This window comes from Lottia gigantea (assembly GCF_000327385.1).
Source record: "Lottia gigantea unplaced genomic scaffold LOTGIsca_46, whole genome shotgun sequence".
Taxonomy (NCBI): domain Eukaryota; kingdom Metazoa; phylum Mollusca; class Gastropoda; family Lottiidae; genus Lottia; species Lottia gigantea.
Window position 1 is genome coordinate 1285858 of NW_008709614.1, and position 22304 is coordinate 1308161.

At 31.1% G+C, this 22304-nt stretch overlaps 4 protein-coding genes across 4 annotated transcripts; 1 reads left to right on the forward strand and 3 right to left on the reverse strand.

Annotated features, from left to right (window-relative positions):
- Positions 1-2101: 2101 nt before the first annotated feature.
- On the reverse strand, positions 2102-5361 carry LOTGIDRAFT_74812 (hypothetical protein; the record flags this gene model as incomplete). The annotated part of the gene is made up of 5 exons (XM_009061060.1): positions 2102-2276; positions 2548-2675; positions 2849-2971; positions 3551-3706; positions 5218-5361. Coding segments are annotated over 5 exons (726 nt in total), but the record flags the coding sequence as incomplete, so codon positions are not given.
- A 1118-nt stretch (positions 5362-6479) lies between these two features.
- Positions 6480-6848, forward strand: LOTGIDRAFT_68734 (hypothetical protein; the record flags this gene model as incomplete). The annotated part of the gene is made up of 1 exon (XM_009061058.1): positions 6480-6848. A coding segment is annotated over one exon (369 nt), but the record flags the coding sequence as incomplete, so codon positions are not given.
- Positions 6849-12346: 5498 nt separating this feature from the next.
- LOTGIDRAFT_124171 (hypothetical protein) lies at positions 12347-16649 on the reverse strand (the record flags this gene model as incomplete). The annotated part of the gene is made up of 5 exons (XM_009061170.1): positions 12347-12472; positions 12713-12906; positions 14745-14932; positions 15218-15398; positions 16418-16649. 5 exons carry the CDS (start codon positions 16647-16649, stop codon positions 12347-12349), a joined length of 921 nt encoding a protein of 306 aa, XP_009059418.1.
- A 4666-nt stretch (positions 16650-21315) lies between these two features.
- Positions 21316-22167, reverse strand: LOTGIDRAFT_234061 (hypothetical protein; the record flags this gene model as incomplete). The annotated part of the gene is made up of 3 exons (XM_009061171.1): positions 21917-22167; positions 21464-21616; positions 21316-21419 (listed from the first exon to the last, which is right to left on the reverse strand). Exons 1-3 carry the CDS (start codon positions 22158-22160, stop codon positions 21316-21318), a joined length of 501 nt encoding a protein of 166 aa, XP_009059419.1. The 5' UTR covers positions 22161-22167.
- Between the last annotated feature and the right edge of the window lie 137 nt (positions 22168-22304).

Consider the following 22304-nt stretch of genomic DNA (forward strand, 5'->3'; position numbering starts at 1 on the left):
GAGGATCCCACACGCAGAATTTTCATGTGTTAATTCGAAATTTAACATGGAAAATTTGGCGTTCATCAACCAATGAACGCAAAAAAATCTACATTCAATCCTTATATTTGCATTTGGTAGTGTACAGCGATCCATCACGGTACTTTTAAGGATAAAATTATTGCCATAATATAGTTAAACCTATCATTATTGTCAGAAAAGTTGGAAAAAACAGCAACACAACTCCTGTCAATTAACTTTAAGCCCCGCCCCTATATTGCTTGGCTGACGATGACAAATGAATACACAACTACACAAATAATATAGTGCAAGGTTAGTGAAGTCTTTTTTTCTGAAATTTTATCTGTAACAGTAACAAATAACTTAAATATTCAACACAAACTCAGAAACCAAGATTTGTTCCATCGTCATACGGCGAATCCCAAGTTGTCACAGGAGATGGCGTCATAACAACGTCATCGGCGATCACTAAGGAAATTTGTAGTTCATAGGTAAATGAATGCAAATTTCTCTCATGGGTTCACTGTAGCACGTGACAATCAAATATAAATATTATGAAATGAGTGAAATTTCAGTCCCTCCCTCCCGTCAGTAAACAAAATTTCCTTTCCTTGAAACAAAACCATTTTAAAATAGTTCCAAATAAATGAAGTATGATTATAATTTATATTCTGTGGGTATACTTACTGTATAAAAAATTTTTTCAATAATGTAATTATGTTGAGAAAGATATCAGAATCTAGAAATTCACTAAATATCTTTGGATACGTCGATGGTTCAATTCTCTGCAAAACAGAATGTTTATATATGTAAATCTTATCATATTCATACAACACAGGGTGTAATGATATGCTAGCTTTTATATATCAATATAACAATGGGTATTCTTATTTCATGAGGGCACAAAGCCAGTCTGACTAAAGACAAGTTATGATATATTTTAGATAGTAAATTCTGATTCCTTGTTAAAAAATATTGTAAACTAATAAAATATTGGTACAGCTACCTTAAAGTATAAGTGGAATGCTTCAAGATCATTCTTCAACTCTTTATAATCAGCTTGAAACTGGACTGAAGTTGTTGGTATTTTTCTATCTGAGGCCCAATCTCTAGGAGAGGATGAATTAGAAGATGATTTCACTTCTCTTGAAGGTTTCACAGTTTTCTCAATGTTAAGAGGAGGCACAATTTCAATGTTTGATATTTCTTCAATTTGTACTCTAGAAGAATTGTCAGTTTTATTCATGTTTATTTCACAATTAACATCAACACTGTCTTCAGCTGTAACATCCTCAATTTTCAGTTTACGTGATTTCTGATTTAATTTAATATTAGCAGAGCTTTCAAATTTTAAAGTGTCTAATTCAGTATGTTCTTTAACAGATTTTGATGGTTCACTTGCAGTAAATTTGTCAAATATTTTAGTTTGTCTTGCAGTAATTTCTTTGTTTTCATCACTTTGTGTAGATTTTGTTTTTTCTATTGCTGTCTTACGACTTGCATCAGTTTCAATGCCAATCTCTTGTATTTCTATTCTTTTTAATGGTTTCTGAAAAGTAATTTAAATATGATTGAGATAATTAAAGACATTATATTTCTGGTAGATATCTACTAAAGTTCTGCAAGGATGAGAACTTTGTGTATCAAATTTACTGTTATGCCAAAACTATTTACTATATTATGTAGACATATTCATACCAGAACATCTGTTACTTACTTTAGAGCGTAGTTCTTGTGATTTATAGATTGGTTTAACAAGACCTTCTTCACTGAATTCTACTCCTGACACAGGTGCTCTATCTTGATTCTTTCGGTTTATCTCCTAAAAAAAAACACACAATTAAATACTTAATTACATATATTGATCATAAAGGACAAAAATCTTGAAGAATTTTGATAGAAGTTATGTTTAAAAGCCAATTATTGTTATTTGAGAAACTGAAGAGGGAATATTGTCAGAGATAGGTTTAATCTAGGATCAAGTATAAATTTCATTTTATGATAACCAATGTGACTCTTGATAAAAATCTGATTATTGACAGTAAGTTTTCAGAAAATATTTACACTTTATTTGTCTACGAACCTTTTTCAATTTTTCTAATTCTGCTTTTGCTACTTTATTACCAGGATCTAAATTGAGCAATTTCTTATAATCTTCTCGAGCCATGTCATATTTCTTTAAGCCCACTCTTGCTGCAGCACGTCTTAAATAAGCTTTATAATACAGAGGGTCCAAAATAATTGCTTGATTAGCATCTACTTCTGCTGCACCATACCTGTACAATTGAAAGGGTTATTTGAATAATTCTGTCAGCATTTTGCCAGAACATGGAAATAGTATTTAAGAAGGGGAAAGAAAGTTTTTACAGTGAGGAAAGGACATTAGTGAGTAATCAAATATCTCATTTTAGATTGAAGTGACTATGTGTCATTCACAAGCAATTGTAGATTGCTGACCATGTTTGAGAATAACACGGATTGCCAAGAGAGACAACAAATCATACAGAGTGGCTCTTTGATTTCATCTTGAAATTTGATTCTACCTACCTTTCTAGTTTCAATAAAGCCATTGCTCTGTTGCCTGGTAATAAGGCATTAGTTGGATCAGAGTTACTCCCCTTCGTGTACCATTCAATGGCCTGGTCATATTCACCTTTCTTAAAATGTTCATTTCCCTGAAAAATGACATAATTCTTTTTTTACTAAAAATGTCCTTGAAATTGCTAATAACTATATGTTTGACCTACTGTGAATCAGCTTACATCAAAATAATGGCATTACATGTTATCTCAGCTGGTAATTCATGGTAACTCATTTACTTTCAATGCAAAATTGTAATAGTACATACCTTATTTTTCTCCTCAATGGCTCTCTGTTGTAGAGCCAACTTCTCCCATTCTTCATCTGAGTCAGATTCTGTATCAGTGTCTGAGAGATTATTATTTTCCTCTACATCTTCACAGGCCTTATCCTATAAATAATATTGAAATACTCATACAGGGATCCTAGACTCCCTCTTTTTAGAGGAATTTCTCTATTTGTCTGGCCTCTGCTATTTTTGAATAAAGATCTCTATAAAGGAAATAACTTCCAAAATATCAATAAAATGGTAAAATCTCCTCCTGTACCTCGCATCGGAGCCTGTGACTAATATTTCCCATTCATCAATTTTCTTTTATTCCTTTCTGGGATCTCTGTGATACAACTTTTACAATATACATCTCAACCTAAACACACAAGTCTTTTACACCAATGCAGAAATCGATCTAGTAAATCTTGCCATCAGAATGATATTTTTCAGGAAGTACAGACCCTGACAATGGTTATAATGTCAACAAACAAATATTGTAGCCAAAGTAGGTTTTTTTGGATAAATGAGAGGTGCATTTCATGGTACATAACCTAAATTGAGTAAATAGGAATCTCCTATATTTACAACGATTCCTTAAAAGATGGTCTAGTATATCTACTATAGAAGACAAAGGACAATAGGAATGAATGTTGTTACCATTCCCAAAGCCTTATGATTGAATGAAATAAGTTTACTTACAACATCAAATTGATCCCATCCTCTATAATCATAGCTACTAATTCTCTTTCCACTTTTATTTTCATTACTGTACTTTTTATCTCCATTTTTACTCTTTTCTTTCTTATCTTTCTTTTTCCTTTTTTTCTCTTTACTGTTTCTAATAGGTGGTAAATCCTGCAATATTAAAACAAAGTTTCAGTACTATCAGCTCGAAGAAAATTTCCAAAATAACCCACAGACCATAACAGACAAATTAACCTTTTTTAATACAATGCAGAAGTAAAGGCTTACATTAAGAATCCATTATTAGTTGAAAGACTGGTATTTGTTTAAAAAACATCAAAATGGAATAAGTAAATTATAGTCGAATCCATTACAAGATATCCCAAGTGGTTGGGAAAGTGAGCGATTTCCATTCGTCGGTTAATCCAATCTCGCTCATCACTTTTTAAATGAATTTGAATATCAGCTTGAAAACAATAATGATAGTCTAAGAATGACTGTGTGTTTCTAAAAATATCTAAATTTATATTTACTTCATTCAAATACACACTTTCCTCCCAGAGATTGTTAGGCAATAGGTCTACTTTGAAGCCGATATTCAAATTCTTAAAAATATTAACACTGATCAAATGTTGCATTTATAAGCGAAGCACCTACCAAGATTTGCTTACAATGCACATTTATTTTAGAGATTTGCCAAGCGCGTTCCAAACCCGACAGAATCATGGCTCACAGCGGCTCCAAGACTTTGGTACAATTAGTTTGAGTTCAGGGCAGCAGTGGAAGCAAGTATATTTTGAGAACTTGTTCTTAAATTGACAAAATAAAAACAAAAATATCATCTTTAGCCGCCTTGGAAATTGTCTTACAACAAAGACAAAGATCGGTAAAAATAGTGTATTCCATATGCCAATTTAACTATTCAATAATTTAAAAGAGCTGTATAATCTGAGAGTTTTGTCGCCGATTAGAGTCTGATTATCGCGACATCATGCAATCAGATTCATTTTCCTTTCCAGTGCATGCTCCACACGTGTTTATGGATATGGTGGAAACCGACTGATTCTTATTTAAGGCGAATGATATATATCACGAAATGACTTTGTTTCAGAATTATTTTTTATTATCGATAGATTATCATGCGCCACTGGATGTCAAATTCTTAAGTAAACTCAAACTTTGTTTCATAAAATCTTTTTGTAATTTTATTGTAGCCTGTAAACATTCATTTATTGCCTGCATAACGGGCTTAGAGTGTCAAAATAGAAGCTGCAAATTCGGTTCACTACTTATTGGGTGTTGAATATTTTATTCATTACATCTTTGGAAAAAGTAACATTGCCAGTACATATTACATATTAAATAATGCTTTCAAAACATACGGTACTGTTTTTTTTTATATGGTACCGGTATTACATGTATGATATAGACCTACTGGTATCATTTAATTTTCACCTGATCTTCATATTTTTCAAGGCAAATTTTTTTTTTACAAATGTAAATAGGTATGGCCAAGGACCAGTTGGTAGAAAGGAACCTAAGAATTGTGAACCTAAGTTGTTATTCTTGTAAAATATAGTTTTTTCTTTCTTTCTACTCAGACTGTTGCAGTGCTGGTAGGCTTAATAACTATTGATGACAGTAGCCCTATATTTGAGTTAAAAAAAAAAAAAGAAACCTACCTGTTTAGATGGCACATCTTTTATCTTCTTCAAATTTTCGTCTTTCGCTTTAATATCAGATGTCCATTTATCTAAATCACCAAGGAAACTGGACAAATCAGCTTGATTTTCTCTCAACTGTGACTGTAATGTCAGCATTTTATCTTCATGTTTAACTTTAGATGTTACCGGCATTTTAAATAGGAAATGTTATGTCCTAAATTTCGGACGTATTGCTTAACCAATATGTTTGGCCAGGTTTAGATGTCAATAAATAAGAACGTTACGTTCTCTTCGAGGTTTTGTCTTCTTGAATGAGTGGACTTCTGCGTTATGGGCGCAGACATGTTGGAGGAAGTTACGTCATGGACAAGAATATTCACTTACCGTGTACGGAGCTTCGTGAGTGCCCAAACTTAGTCATCTCCTTCATCATCTTTGGCTTAAATATACCCTTTTCGAAACTCCCATTTGGACAAATATAGCTTTATAAGTATATTTTAGGATGCATTTGAATCTATTTCAAAATTTTCAGATTTCCTTTTGGCCTAAAGGGGTCATTTTTTTTGTTTTGCCTCTATGTGCTTCCATAATTTTGACGAATACATAATTTACCCTTTGACCCGATAAAGCGACAAAATATCCAATGTAAACAAGGAGCTGTCATTGATACATCTTCCATTACATAGTCCAGTCAGTAGGGAGAAGTGAAGCAAAAACACATTTTTAAATTCTAATTGCTGTAATAAGTGTTAATCTTTAGTGTAGGTGTTTGTTGTTAGGCCTAACAACAAATACATTGATCTGACTGAGTGATTGTGTAAGATAAAAAGTTTGAGTTCTGATTAGCCTAACTGGCTGAAGTAAATACTGCAATGGTGAGTATGTTTTTTATATTTAATATGACTACTCTGGTGGGCTATAATTACAGAGGATAATCAGCTTTCCTGCAATTAAGGGGTAAACATATTCTACTAATCTGAAACTCCCCAATTTTTGGATGACTCTGTGATTGTGTCTGCCCTCTGCTTTGTTGTTGTCCTACCTATTTGTTTCCTTTTTAGTAAAGAAACCTTTAGAAAGTTGTCAACATCTTAAGCCTTAGGAGCTTAATAATATGACATATAATATAAATCTATCCTTACATGATCTATGAAACCTGGTCTATTTTTTATATAGAGTCAACATCAAAACTTAGCTTAGTGCGTTATTGTTATGATAATATCCACATACTAGAATTTCTTTTTCAGAATAAAAATGAAATGTCAGCATCAAGTTTTCATCCACTGCCATCATGGGCCAGGTTTTATTTTTATGGAATGCACGGGTTATTAGATGAAATAGTTTTCACTGCCATGTTTGATTTTCTACTCAAGCCCGAGGGAAATTGGCTCCTGAAAGGATATTCAACTATATTTTCATTTTTCATTTATGGAAGTTGTAGCTACATTGTGGAACAGATTTACAAATACTGTATTCAGAAAAACTTGTCTATATATAAACGTTTACCAATATATATTGTGTTCACATATTTTTGGGAATTTTTATGTGGTTTGATTCTACGTCAGTTTGGTGCCTGTTCATGGGATTATAGTCACTATACTCTAAATGTTATGGGATTGATCACATTTGAGTATTTACCAGGATGGATGATCCTCTGTCTATATCAAGATTTAGTATATTATTATATACTTAATCTCAAAATACATCTCTCTTTCTCCGAGCCCAGTAAAAGTAGATAAAAATTGTTTAATCACAAGACACATGCCTTGCTTGTGTCTGGATAGTTGTTTGGTGTGATAAAGACCTGGTTAGCAGACGCATTATCTGATTTGCAGTTAAAGTAAATACTATGCATTTGTCTTTTTTTGGTGCTTGCTTACTTAGAATTAGCATATGATAGTCATAGATTTTTCACTTTAATATATAATAAATATTTCAATATTTGTGCACTTAATATGGGGATCAAGTTTCAATGTAGGTTTATTTGTATTTATAATATCAGAAAAATTAATTAATTCTGATAAACAATCATTTCACTTGTGGATTGTCTCAAATGGTACAGTGTTGATTTGTCATGATTTTCTGTTGTAATGATCATTGCTGATTTTTCCATTTTAACAGCATGTAAGAAATTGTTCCTGTAAACCTTCAGGATATTTACAATATAACTCACTTGAAATTAGAACAATCTGATGCTGGCCATTGTACATCGTGTCCAAACCACACCCCATTCATCATACTTCCTAGACCATGTCAAAACCCGTATTCATGATACGATGGCCATTGTATAACTTGTAACTTGCTAACCTAGTATGTAATGATAAACAAAGAGCATTAATTTAGTTCACAGATACTTTTCTTCAAGAACCAGGAAGAGTCAGCAATCCTGATCTTACAAGGAAAGAGCAGAAAGACCACTTACTAGTCATTTGATATAAACTGATTGTTTTCATCTTGTACCAAGTCATATCAATCCCAGAAATTAAAAATATGTTTCCCGGTATATTTATCTAATAATGAAAATTAAGAATGATATATTATTCTACAATTACTCTTAGGGCATCTACTTACACATATCATTACTTATTATTTTGTTGGTAATTTGTTTTGTTAGATTTTTTATTATTTTTGTAATAAACTTTGATAAATATGATGTTTTTATTTATTAATATGTTATCTCTGGTGTCCCTTTGTCAGTCCGAGGGGCTGACATGGATGGAAAAAGTGTCTAGTAATTCGGATTGGACAATTGACTAATGCCCCAAATTCTACTGACTTGCACAATAAAACCCCTCGACCCCTTCGAAATCAAAAGAGAGTAAGCCAATGCAGCAAAATTTCTCTCATTGCATACTGCATTGTGTTGCTTGTCTTGATTAGCCCAATTAGGTGCAGAAAAGTAGGACATAAAACTCCATTCATTTCATTGGATCTTATGTTATATTTTCTAACATTTTATATTTGATAAGAAAGGGAAATTTTGCAGCAGCACACCTGGGGGATTTTAAATGCTTTGAGCCTCAATTTTTCTCATCAAAACAATTGATTTTTCAGCACACCTCTCTGATCAGCATCACTGTCATCAGGATAAGAGATCCTGACAGGACCAGATAAAACCACAAACCATCATCTTCATGACTAGGGTATTAACTGACCGAATTTACATTGATAGAAAGTCTGGAGTCACAAAGTAAGAATCATGACTTGCCTTCTAACAATCAATAACAATCTTATCAAATATCTAATCTGCTTGACTATATCTAGTCCATACATCATGATACTGTTATGAAAGTTAGGGCAAGATTTGTCAAGCTATCTGTTCCTCTGACTTGACATAACATGTTATATCATTACGGTTGGAGCCAGACTCAAAAGGTCACATTTCTCAAATTTGGCTTTTGTCATAATGAAAAATGCTCAAAAACTAACCATCAAAGAATGGATCTGAGCAACTCCTATATACATTAAGGTTGACAAACTTCTTAGTCATTCTAAAAGGTTTAAAAAGAAACACCATTTCAGATTTTAATTTTTATTGGAAATTCTATCAGCTAATTACAAGATATGGCTGAAAGTCACTAACATTCAGTTTGTATTTGAAATGGTATATGCAGAACAAAGAACATATCAACAGAGCAACTTGAAATCAAATTAAAAAGTGTCAATTGAAGGTCTGATTTAATATTTTTTTGTAATTTCTCTATAAGAAAGCCTGTAAGTTTAAAACATGAATTATTAGTTATGTAAATAATACTTTTTCAAAAAAATTTGAACCAAAACTAAATGGAACAACAATGAGAAAAATGATAACCATATTTTCCAATTACACTTAAAAACATATTTCTCAGCATTTTATTTCAACTACATCAAACGGAGACTTATGGCAAGATTTAAATTTGCATCATTTATCAAGAAGATTACAGCTAATTTGAACTATTTCAATATTTTTATTCTGTCTAAATATGAGATCAAAAAGTGGAGTGGAGTGGAATGGAGCTCTATAAGTTAGTTTTACACCACACCATCTTCAAAAATTCTTTGCTCTTCTTGAAACTTTTTCTTGATACATTCATGTGATACTGTCATTGATTGATTATTATAGATTGCTTTTCTGATACTGTATCTTATAGAATAATGTCCATTTATAAGAGAAAAAAATTATTTACAAAATTCTACACAGATTATTACAGTATATGAGTTATGACGACCATAATTCTATTATATCATGTCAGTTTCTTATAGTCCATAGTCCATATAAAATTCCTATGACAAAAATATGTTTACTCTTGGAAAACAAAAGCCACAACTGACTTTCATTGCTAGATAATACTTCTTATACTTATAAAACACTGTTAATTCAAGGCTTTCATAGAATTAAATAATCCCAGACCTATAGAACACTTTCAAGGTCTTTGGACAATTCCAATCTGTAAGTACAGTATTTATCTGTGAACAGTGGAAATAAACTATTGAAAAAGTCATAAGATACAGCATGTTCACTGGACAATTAAAAAATGACGTGCCATCTTGAATTTGACCTCAGTCCATAATATAAATTTTACATACTACAGTAAAATACAGTAAAATTGTGTAAAAGTTTTTGGATGTGCTGAAGTTCATGTGAGGGCATATAAGTTTGGTACAGTTTTTGTTATAGAAGGACATTGAATTAACAGTATTTATAGTCCTGAATAATAATAAAATATGTCTAATAAACACAACCATGTATTGTCTCTATAACAGTTTTTATATATATAGATATATCTTCATATATTTATTATATACAAATTACTTATATTTACAGCAAAAAATGGGCTGTTTCGAAGTAACATACATTTTCACAATGTTCATTTATTTATATCTACTGTGCAATCATTTATTTTTGTTAGCACCAATTTTCGTCATCGATTTGTCATTGTTTTGTTTTGACTAATGATAGTGTTTTTGGTACTTACTATCTGGATTGATCCAATTTTTATTGAAACTTTTTATCTTCTAATTAATCAATAAATTCTTTTTTGTCTTCAATTTCAACTCCATCAAATTATAATGATTCCACAGTATTTATCTTCTATCAATAAAATTGTATACAAGGTATTCACAAATCAATTACTATATGCTACTCTAAGTTTTAGAATGGCCAACATTAATATGTAACATGGCGCCTATCTATATTTGATTTGAAGAGAATCTAGTATTCTTATCACATAAATTTATACAGTGTATTTTATAAAATATATATCTATCTAACAGAAATATGGTATGTTTCTACCAATAAAAGGTTTTTTTTCTACTGAACAAAATAATCTTCCATCACCCATACAATTCTAGAACTTTGATCTGTTTGTCTACAAATAAGATAGACCACTTCTAATATAAATAAGTCAGTACTCTAATACTACACGCAATTTTGAAATTCAATACAAGAAATTCTTAGGGATATAGAGAAAAAAAATCAGTATTCTGGAAAGACAGAGTTGAAAAAATATGTAACCATCCTTAGCAATTATTCCCTCATTTAATGTCAAGTAGATACAGTACAATAGAAAACAAGGAATTAATTATGTACAATACTTGTCTCTACAGAAAAGGCTATACTATCTGATAGAGGAACCACAAAGACTATGATGAATTTTAACAGAATCCTAAGTATTTATTTTTTCATTATGTACCAATCTAAATTATTTGTCTAGAACCAATATTCCAAATAAATTTCACAAGAAATGTTATTTACCAAAAATTTTCGTACAGGCCTATTAATTGTGCATAATGATATAAGTTGGTGCCAAATGTAAATGTTTTTTCTTTATAAATAAATACGGGAAAAATGTAAAAAAATCCTCATCTCTTTTCTCTTTAAAAAAAAACACATAAAAAACAAAAATATCATACTGAATGTAACTAAATATAAGCAGCTATATAGGATTGCTTTCAAACGGAAGAAAATTGTAATTAATCTAAATAATTCAACTGTAGGTAGGTAGGACTACAATAGCTTAGTAATCTTCTTTACGGATTGTGATTGCGTCTTGCTATTTTCTTTTGAAGCAATTATGTACATACACAAGAATTGAAACCAATAACTTTCAGAAAAATTCATTCTCTAGTTTTGGAAACAATGGCTCTCTTTCAAACTTAACACAATCCTTTGGGCTTAAAATAGAGAATTGTTGTCTATTATACAGTCTAGACCAGTGTTTTGATGATACTATTTGAATGATATAATATTCATAATTCATAATACTTTGATAACATTTCTATCTACAACATGAGATCAAAATATTGAATATTTACATATATGCCATGTCAAAATGGTGGAACCATCAACCAGCAATATCAGCTGAACAGGATGTCATAATTCATTGTTTTATTCTGTGGGTCAAAAATGCAAAAATGCTTGGTATTTTTTAAAGACCAGAAATCATTATATCAAATATACATGACAATTTATCTTGGAACATCAACGAATTTATAAATAGCCTGGCTGATAATTTACAGTGTCCAGGGTCATAATAAGTAGACATTAACAGTTCCATTAACACATAGCTTTTAGTATTTCAATATGGTTCATTTTTTGTACTGAATACATTGCTAGTTAGAGACTACTCAAAAAACAAGTTCAATACAATAAAGTGACTTTAAAGGATATTTAAACAATTTCTATTAGCTGCAATATTTACAATGTTAGCTTTGGAAAGTCTGATATAGGACATGGCTTAGAATAAAAAGCTCCAAAACAAATATTGTTAGAAATATATATATATGATTGTATCTTGTTACTAGTCTTTATATGATAATATCTATATGATCAGTCTTTCAAATATTTCAGTAACCATCATTTTTAACATTTCAACGTTCTAGTCGAATTAATATTCAGACAAATCAAACATTATGTACATTTGACCATGTACTATAGAGTCATTTTACAATCAATGACAAAATAATTTTCATTTGCCTTGAGATAATAATAGTGGGCAATTGATAATATTTATATTACCAGGCATCTTTTAATAAATGCTATTTATTGCCAACGAGAAGCTTAAATAGTAAGAGAAAGAGACCAACTCCGCGCCAGTGATGTGGTCAATAAACAGTGAGCAATGAAATAAAAGATATGAGATGATATAATAATGATAAGTTATAATATTTATTGTGTTTCCGACTCCAGACAATCACCTAATGTTAATCTATAATGAGCTATTTCTGATATACCGTGATAATGAACAAAGGCTGCTGCTAACACAAACACATGGAATATTGTATGACTCTGGAACTGAAATAAACAAAAATATATATTAGGGGCATAACTTAACAAAAACAAACATAATAAAGAAAGGAATGGATTACGTCCTATATAAATATAAGTGAAATTTAAAGCTTGCATCAAATGCTGCAGTTTCATGTATTCTTATGTTAAAATGTTTCTAACAATAACATTGAGATGAAGCCATTACAACATTCCTTCCAATGGGAATATATGTAAATTAGCCTGAAGTAAAATATGAAGACTCACCCAAATATCAAATTTTCCTGGGAAGAGTCTTTCTGGAATTCGGAAAGCATAAATTAGAGCTCCAGTTATATACAGAACGGCCATCAAGACTAACCATCCTAGCGCTGCATCATCTATTGCATGGTGAAATCCGTCTGTTATGACATAATGCATTGCAGGAATGACACCACTTAAACCAAGTGCTATAAATACTCCTGAAGGAAGAAAAATAAAATAATGAGATTTGAAAAAGTGTTGTTTCAATTTCAAGGGCATTCTTGTCTTGTCAAGATTTTTTGTAATAAGCAATAACAAATCATACTTAATCATAAAATAGTAAATCATATAAATACATCTACATCACCTTGTCCTGGGTGAGATAACTTGAGAGGTTCTTTGCATTTTTAATATAGTGAGTCTCTGTTTCAAATCATAGCAAATTACAATAGATCTCAGCTGACCTTCATTGTCAAAAACTACCAAGTTTCTATCTTGATCTTGGTATATAAAGATAGTGGACCACAGCCATATACGCCCACCAAGCATGCGGATGGTTAATATTAAAGATTTTGGGGCAAGGGTAATTACTCTGCTTCTTACAGTCGAAAATAGCTCAAATTCGAACTTGATCTTCGTTTTATGAATATGTCTACACATACAGAATTTCATTTGATTCCATCAAAAAATCTAGTTTTTAGAGCGTTTACAAGTAAATGTTGACGGACAGACAGACCGACGGACCTTCGTTTCATGAATATGTATGCACATACCAAATTTCATTTGATTCCTTCAGACACTCTAGTTTTTAGAGTGTTTACGAGTAATTGATGTTCATAGAAGCACTTACGGTATAGAGGTTAAAGGTCGATAACTCCTCAAAACTGACGTAAGAGGCCTAATCTTGAAAAAGGGTTAAATTTAATCAACAGTAAACTTAACTTTCTCAAACCTTTCGATTTAGGTCCAATAACATCCATTTTTAGTTTCATCAAAATCAGTTGAAAACTAAGAGAGTAATAGCATATTCAAGATCAGGGGGCAAGGGCAATAACTCTGCTTCTAATGGTCGAAAAATAGCTCAAATTCGAACTTGATCTTTGTTTTATGAATATGTATACACATATCGAATTTCATTTGATTCCATGAAAAAATCTAGTTATTAGAGCGTTTACAAGCAAATGTTGACAGGCGGACGGATTGACGGACGGAGTGTTTACGAGCCATTGATGTTGATAGCAGCACTTACTATATAGAGGTTAAAGGGCGATAACTCCTTAAAACTAATGTAAGAGGCCTAAATCTTGAAAAAGCCTTAAATTTAAGTTAAGTTAAGTAAACTAAACTTTCTCAAACCTTTCGATTTAGGTCCAATAACATCCATTTTAAGTTTCATCAAAATCAGTTGAAAACTAAGAGAGTAATAGCATATTCAAGATCAGGGGGCAAGGGCAATAACTCTGCTTCTAATGGTCGAAAAATAGCTCAAATTCGAACTTGATCTTTGTTTTATGAATATGTATACACATATCGAATTTCATTTGATTCCATGAAAAAATCTAGTTTTTAGAGCGTTTACAAGCAAATGTTGACAGGCGGACGGATTGACGGACGGAGTGTTTACGAGCCATTGATGTTGATAGCAGCACTTACTATATAGAGGTTAAAGGGCGATAACTCCTTAAAACTAATGTAAGAGGCCTAAATCTTGAAAAAGCCTTAAATTTAAGTTAAGTTAAGTAAACTAAACTTTCTCAAACCTTTCGATTTAGGTCCAATAACATCCATTTTAAGTTTCATCAAAATCAGTTGAAAACTAAGAGAGTAATAGCATATTTAAGATTTTGGGGCAAGGGCAATAACTCTGCTTCTAACTTGATCTTCGTTTTATGAATATGTATACACATACTGAATTTCATTTGATTCCGACAAAAACTCTAGTTTTTAGATAATTTACAAGCAAATGTTGACGGCGGGCAGGCGGGCGGCGGTGCCGACAATATACGTCCACATAGAGAGATGTGGGTGTATAAAAATGACATAAACTCAAACATACCTGCTCGAACAGCTCTGAATTCAGGTTCTGCAAACTTATCCCACATAGAAACAATGATACAAGCAGTACCTAGTACAAATATCAATACTAAATACACCACTTTAGGTCCCAGTCGACAATAGAAACTATAATATAACCATGGTACAAATGATCCCATCGTCAATAAAGCTATACCACAATAATCTAATCTGAAAATACAATAAATTGAACTCATCAAATAAACCAATTGATTTTTGTGCCAGTCAGGTCTGATGTGACTACCAAAATAGCAGGCTGTAATTTTGTCCTTTCAGTCATATATATGTTATAAGATGAATTAAATGGACATAAATGTTTCAAGGCACACTGTACAACTATTAAGGACAAATAGTGACTTTCCATAAATCACTTTCTGAAACTTGTTTGATGTTATAGTTGGATTACATTAAGTAAAACTTCTGTGGTTTAGATGTGGGCAGTGAGTCAAAACTTACTTATTAAATAATTTTCCAACTTTTTCTGAATGACAAAATACTGTATGGAAAATCCAGGAAAAGGTCATACACAAAATGGCGCCTGCAAAAAAAGCTGAGAACACTGCCTTTTCTTGCCACTGAATTTCAATTGTTGGTCTTGTGAGAAAATATGTTGCGATTCCTATGAATGCAATCATACCTGTAAAGAAGATAACAAAATTGCCAGCTCATGATATATGAAAGACATATTATTTGATTATGTTGTCACATCAATAATGGACATTTTTTACATGTTTCATTTATTGCTTCTATTAGCTGATCAATCGTCAAAACTTAATATAAAGTTAACTTCAAACTAAACTGATGTCAATTAAGTAACTAATGATACAGGTAGCTAAACCTAAAGATTTTTAGAAGTGTAAGTGTATTTCTCCCAAATTCAAAAATTAGCACACAATATATGGATATCAAATATCCACTACCATTTTAAATTTTGAATTTTGGAATGCTCTACCAATAAGATTGCAATAATTTTTACATACACTGGTCAGGTTAATGAAGCAGTCATTTAACACAATCCCATTCTAATATATTTGATAAGATCCTCCTAAATACAATATAACGATTCTGTCTTTTAATAATTTATCATAATCTGCTTACAAATAAGGATTATATTTCTAATTTTAATACCTAACACATTTCTTAAAATAATACTATTATCATGACTGTGCCATAAAGTCATGATTTTTTATGTCCATAAACTGCAACGTCAAAAATTCAAACTTATCTTAATTCTTACTATTTGAAATCTATAGAAAATAATTTCACATCCCTATGATTAAAGATAGCTGTCATAAACGATAAAAAAGTCTTTAGTGATATCTGTAAGTCGAGACAAAACCTCAAAAACAGTTCATCAAATTATCATCTAATAAACATGAACAACATGACGTACATACAAGGGCTAAAACTCTGATACTGTTCATCTGTATATTACCAATTTCGTACTTAACCAAATCTCATCAATATATACATGCATACTAAGTTTCATCAAGATAGGATAGCAACTGCAGCCTTTATTATGCCTACAAAAAATTTGAAAGGACGGCCTGATGGACGGGAGCGAAGGCAATATATACATCCACATGTCCAATTTCTAATTCTAATGGTATAGAAATGTATTGAGTTTTTTTTTTGAGACTTTCTATCAAAGCTTACCTAATAGATGTGTCCAAATATTGCCTGTTTCAGTATGTATTGAGAAGATAGATTTAAAACAAGCTAAGAAAGAGTAAGTTGGTGGTCTATGTCCACGTAACAAAAAGTCATTATCTTTTAACCATGTAGGTAATGAATGATGATGAACTACACGCCAACCAGCTTCCCAAACTTTACGTACAAATTCTTCAGCTTGTTCAGCACATTTACTGGGTAAACTTAAAATTTCCATTGACGAATCGTGAAATTCTTCTTCTGTATCATCACTATCTCTTCGCACCTTAAAAAATAATTCACTACATAAATAAATAATCATTTATATCATGAAATCTGAACTATGTAGATGATAGTACATAATTCATAAAGACTATCATATAGTTAATCTAAGGACTGGCAAATGTTAATGCTGAATGCGTATGTTTATGTTTCAATATTTCAAAAGGTACATATATTAGTCTTTTACGTTTGAATAAATAGTTGTTTTTCTTTTAAAATTTCAATTTCAAATTCTGTATTCAGCTTCAGTATCATCCCAGCAACAAATACCAAAAAAAAAGAGAAGTCGACTGATTTCTGATAATACATAAAAAACATCACAAAAAACACCAATCACCAATCCTCAGCAGTTTCCATAAAGCTGAATCTGACTCGGTAATGAATAGTGAATTCTGTTGTGTCTTCTTTACTTCTGGTATTTAGCAGTGATTTGTCAAACTGATAGTAATGTTGCATTCTTATATGCATTTAATGCTATATTGTGACTATTGATTATCCAATGATACATTTTGTTATCAGTATGAATGAATATCTTACGCATGTTTTGTTGTCTTATTTGTAGTCCTGAACGACCAGTCTCTAATATTTAAATTACCAGAATCATGTGATCATGTTACAATATTCACATAGTTCTGGTAAAAAATTTCTTTCACAGAGTCCGTTTGAATAAACACTTACCTTTTCTGTTCCCAATAAATGGCCTACTTCAGACCGTCTGACACCCAGTTTTTTCCTGGGACTTCCAATATCTAAATCATCTTCAGCATCCGAATAATCACTTTCAATGGAGTCAGTATTAGTGATAACAGTACTGCGTGTTGTAATATGGGGTATAGGTAGAGGTGAGGAATCTACATGAGAAGTAGAAGGCAGATTCTCTAATATCTCACTATTGTTTTTCTCCATATACAGTTTATCCATGGTAGATACTGAATTTAATATTCTATTTTCCAGTTCAATAATCTACTATTATCCTTTCCTTCTCTAATCACTATTATAATTCAATTGTCAGCTATTCTGAAATAAAGACAGAAAATCAATGAAAAGTTTTAATTTTGCGCAAGAATTTTTGCAAGATTCACAGCTGTTGAAATGTTTTTTTGATTGTTTTTCCTCAACATAATCTCACTACACTATATTCAAATATAGATTATCTAACATATTTATCAATCTATACTCATAATCCAATCAAAAAAACAAAATCAGTAGGCCTTTATCTCTTTAACATCAAAAGTAAGAAGAGATCAGATCTGATTACTGAACTATAAAATTTACTAGTATCTTATAACTCCTTTCAAAATGAGGAGTGGACAGCTGATCTTATATATACCAACTATAATTGAACTAGTACAATGTACACCAGTTATTAATCATTATGACTTTAAACATTTTACATGCTATAATATCTTTGAAAACTCCAATAATAACTACATTATTAAACATTAGGTCAGCTGGCGACATTATGTTAATATAAGATCAGCATACGATTAGATTATCATCCAGAAAATAAAAATTTAACACCGACATAAATAGCCATTGTGCTAATATTGATTAAATTTGTTTCTGAATATGGCATTAAAACCAATTGAAAATTGTTACATCTTAGAATATATCTGCAAGAAATTATTAATCAATAGTCCAATGGTGGAAAAATGACTTAAGTTAGGAGAAAATGATAAATGAAAACAGTTGGAAGTGGACCACATGTAGTAAACATAACCTTGTAATTATCAACATAACCCATATTTTTATTTATATCATGATGTCATCAAGAAGTCGCTCTACAATTGATGTAATGAGTACAAGATTAAGAGCGAAAATATTTTGTTATTGTTTATCATGTTATATAACACAAGATATGAATTAATATCTGAACTTTGTCCCCTTAGCCTAGTATGATGTGTAATAGAAGCATGTGAGCAATACTGATAGTGGTTAAAAGGCAGAATAAGATTGACCTATACTTACGTTTTGCAATAAAACTAGTACTGGTACTTTGAAATTTGCAGATTTTTTTAAAATTTGAATATCAGATTCAAAACATTACTGACAGTCTCGTCCTCTCTAAAAATGAATTTCAAAGTGATAATGCATGCTAATGTTTATAAGCTTATCTTATCAACCCGAAGATATTCTAAGACAACAATGCTATTTTGAAGCTGATATTCTACTTCTTGTAAAAAAATCATTAAAATTTGATATATTGGTACCAACAAACTTGTAAAGACAGTAATTTTTAACATTGAATTTTAACAATATACTATCACTGTTCATTTAATCTTGAACCATATTGATAAATATAAGGTATAATCAAGGCTTACGAGTTATTACTCGAGTATCATTAGAAAAATCCATACTGAGTCCATTAAAAGATCCAACGATAAAAATTATTATCACTATTTATAGTTAAATATATCTGTTACAATGTTAGGTTTTCTATGAAACACCTGACAAATNTGATTGAAGTACCAACAGTAATAAGAGCAATAGTCAATCTGTTACCTGAGATAAATGATCCACTGTTGGTAACAACTTTATTGATTAGAAATAAATGATAAAAGTTGTATTAAATAATTTAATTGTTATTTGTGAACTTTGATCTCTACAACAACTCAAGGGTTATAAAGATGGAAAATCCCAATTAAATATGACATTACATGAAATGTGGAAGTAACCATTTCAATTAATCATAGTTTAAACTCTTTGAATATGTCAAATAATAATTTATTACAATTAATGTTTTGTTATACTATTTGATGTTGTTTGGCTATATCAAGTACTATACTATTCTAAGAAACATTTATCCAACTAACCTATATTGTGTTCAAATGCCAATTTGGATGTATGAGGAATTGGTGAAGTCAATAACAAAAAATAATCATCTTAAAATTAGGAATACCGGTATCAAATTTGTACAAGATCAAATTAACTTACAACAATATCAGATCTAAACTGTAGCCTATCTGTTCAAGAGCCAATTTTGACATATTTCGGCCAAGAAAAGTCCCAAAAAGTTCCATAGTTTTATTTAGTATAATTTTGGACCCTTTAACCAAGAATTGGTGTGCATTATCAGGTTTAAGTCAAATTTTACGTGAAGCTTCCCATAATCATAATCAATACCCTAATATGATTTTACCCTAATATAATTTATTCATAACTTTGTTTTGAACACATACAGACTAACTCATCTACACATACAATGTCCATTAGATTTATACTTTAACACTTTATTCGCAAAAAAAAAAATGTCTGTTTGACCTCAACATACTCAACTGTACCAGACAAAGTTTTAAACTACACCCAGTAACTAGTAAGTACTGTAAGCATATCACACTACACGCTCTTCTTACGTTTTTACGAAAGCACAGATATTTGTTTTATGGATAAAATATCAACATCTGGTTGTGACCTCACAACAGTGAAACAGTAGCCTAAATACCAGTGAAAAGCATTTTGTCCTGTAATACCTGACACCACTCTTATAAGATGCTAGATAGATAGGAAATAAAAATAAAAGCAATAAATAAAGAAACAAAACGATGTATATCTCAAAAGGCCTAGATCAAAGTCAAAGGGCATCTAACTAAAAATAGAATTTGTCAAGTCTAAATAAAACTGAAAATAGTAGATCTTATATAAAAAAAAAACAAACAATCATTCAACAAATTTGGCCTAACCAAAATACAAAACAATACACTGCTCTGCTCTTCTTTCGGTGTAACCTAATCTACATCTATTCACCTTAGACACAAAACAGATAATATTAAAGTTACCTTTCAAAACAATGAAGAAAATCTCGATAAAAATTTCAGTTTACGGCAAAATATTTCGATTTTATGTTTATTTCATGTCATAACCACTAAAGGTAAAAGATCAGGCCATTTCCATTTCAATGAATGTGGCCTACGTCAGAAGAAGTTGTGTACACGGTTACTGATGACGTATTTCTCAACAGAAGAAACTCTCAACTTCAAGAGAATCGTTCCTCCTGCCATTTATTCTAATTGTTCGTATATTAAGTAGATTAAATGCTTGACTTTTTGGCTTAACGTAAGTAATTTTACTGTGTCTTACCCTAAAAAAACAATCTGAGCGTAAAGAACTGAAGAAGTGATCTACAGATACTTTTTGTTTATATTTATGGACCGCTAATACCACCACTTATTTTTTTTATGTATGGCAAGCGTTTCAGTCCAAATTGCATATTACTTAAATCTACCACTTAAATCGAATAAAGTATAAATTTCGTTTATTTGATATAGATCAAAAGAAGATAAAGAGCAACTTTAATTCTGTCTGTCTAGATCTAATTATAATTGCATTACGGTACGATTTTGTTTCATTTTTTTTCAAATCTTCATTTCTACAGTGCCCATCTTGATCTAATCATGTTACTTTTAACCAATCAAAGTGTGTCATGTAGAGCCTGATATAATGAAGAATCGTGGTATAGCAAAATTCCTAGAGCAGGTTTGGGCAACCGTTTTGACTGAAAGGGTCAGATATGAGATTGGGCCACACTTAATGATAATAATGATAATTTAATCCAATATTCACTATCCAACTTGCAACGCTTTGATTGAGATGTTGCCATTCCAAAATCAAGAAGATATGCTAACTCAAATTGTAGCTTTCAATGTTTCAAAATATCTAGCAGTACCATTGGAAGAAAATGGGGCTGTTTTTTTATTTAAATTATTGCAAACTGATGGTTTCCTACTTTCTGGAAACATAAAAAACAAGAATAAACAACCTGTATCAACTAACTCTTCTTCAATATCAGTATCATATTCATCAGAATTCTCAAGATTGTTAAGCTAATATTAACAAATGGATGCATTTCATCTGTACAATTATTCTTTCTCTTGTCTAACCAAACTTCTACAGCAGTCTTTGGATCAGAAATAACTGTCCGTTTCTCTGAAACACAGAGTAAAAAGTCATGGTATTATTGGACATACTCTACTACTGAAACATTAAACAAGCAGTAGCCCAAATTATTTATACCCCTTTACAAAACCATTAAATTTCTAACATATTTAAACTTACCAAAAGATAACTAAATGTTTTATTTATCTAAAAATAAATCTTGAATCTTTTAAGATGTACAGTGAAACCTTGATAAGACAATGTGACCATATGAACACTTCTACTCAAGTACAATGACTCAAGACAATAGATAATGGAATTTAGCTGCCATGTATTATCAAAAAATCTTACTTTTTTTCTTGGTCACTGGTAGATGATAATCATCTGGGGGTGAATCTTCATCACCAGAAGTTACAAAATCTATTGGATGTGATATTAAATGTTTAACTTCTCCATGAGATGTTGGATTTGGATGGGCTGATGATGGTCTAGTCTTTGATCCAACAAATTTAACATTTTCATCACTCTTTAAGCGACTAGCTGAATGAGGACGGAAGAGATGTATAGAGCTTTTCTTTGGAAACATTTCTGTCATTTTTACTCTAGAAACAAAATAAATTCTTTGTAAAGCGACTAAATCCTTGATGAAAAACACGATATGTAATGTAATGACTTTGATATTTGTTAGAGCATTACAAGTTGGAGACTGCTGTAGAAGTTTGGTTGACAAGAGAAAGAG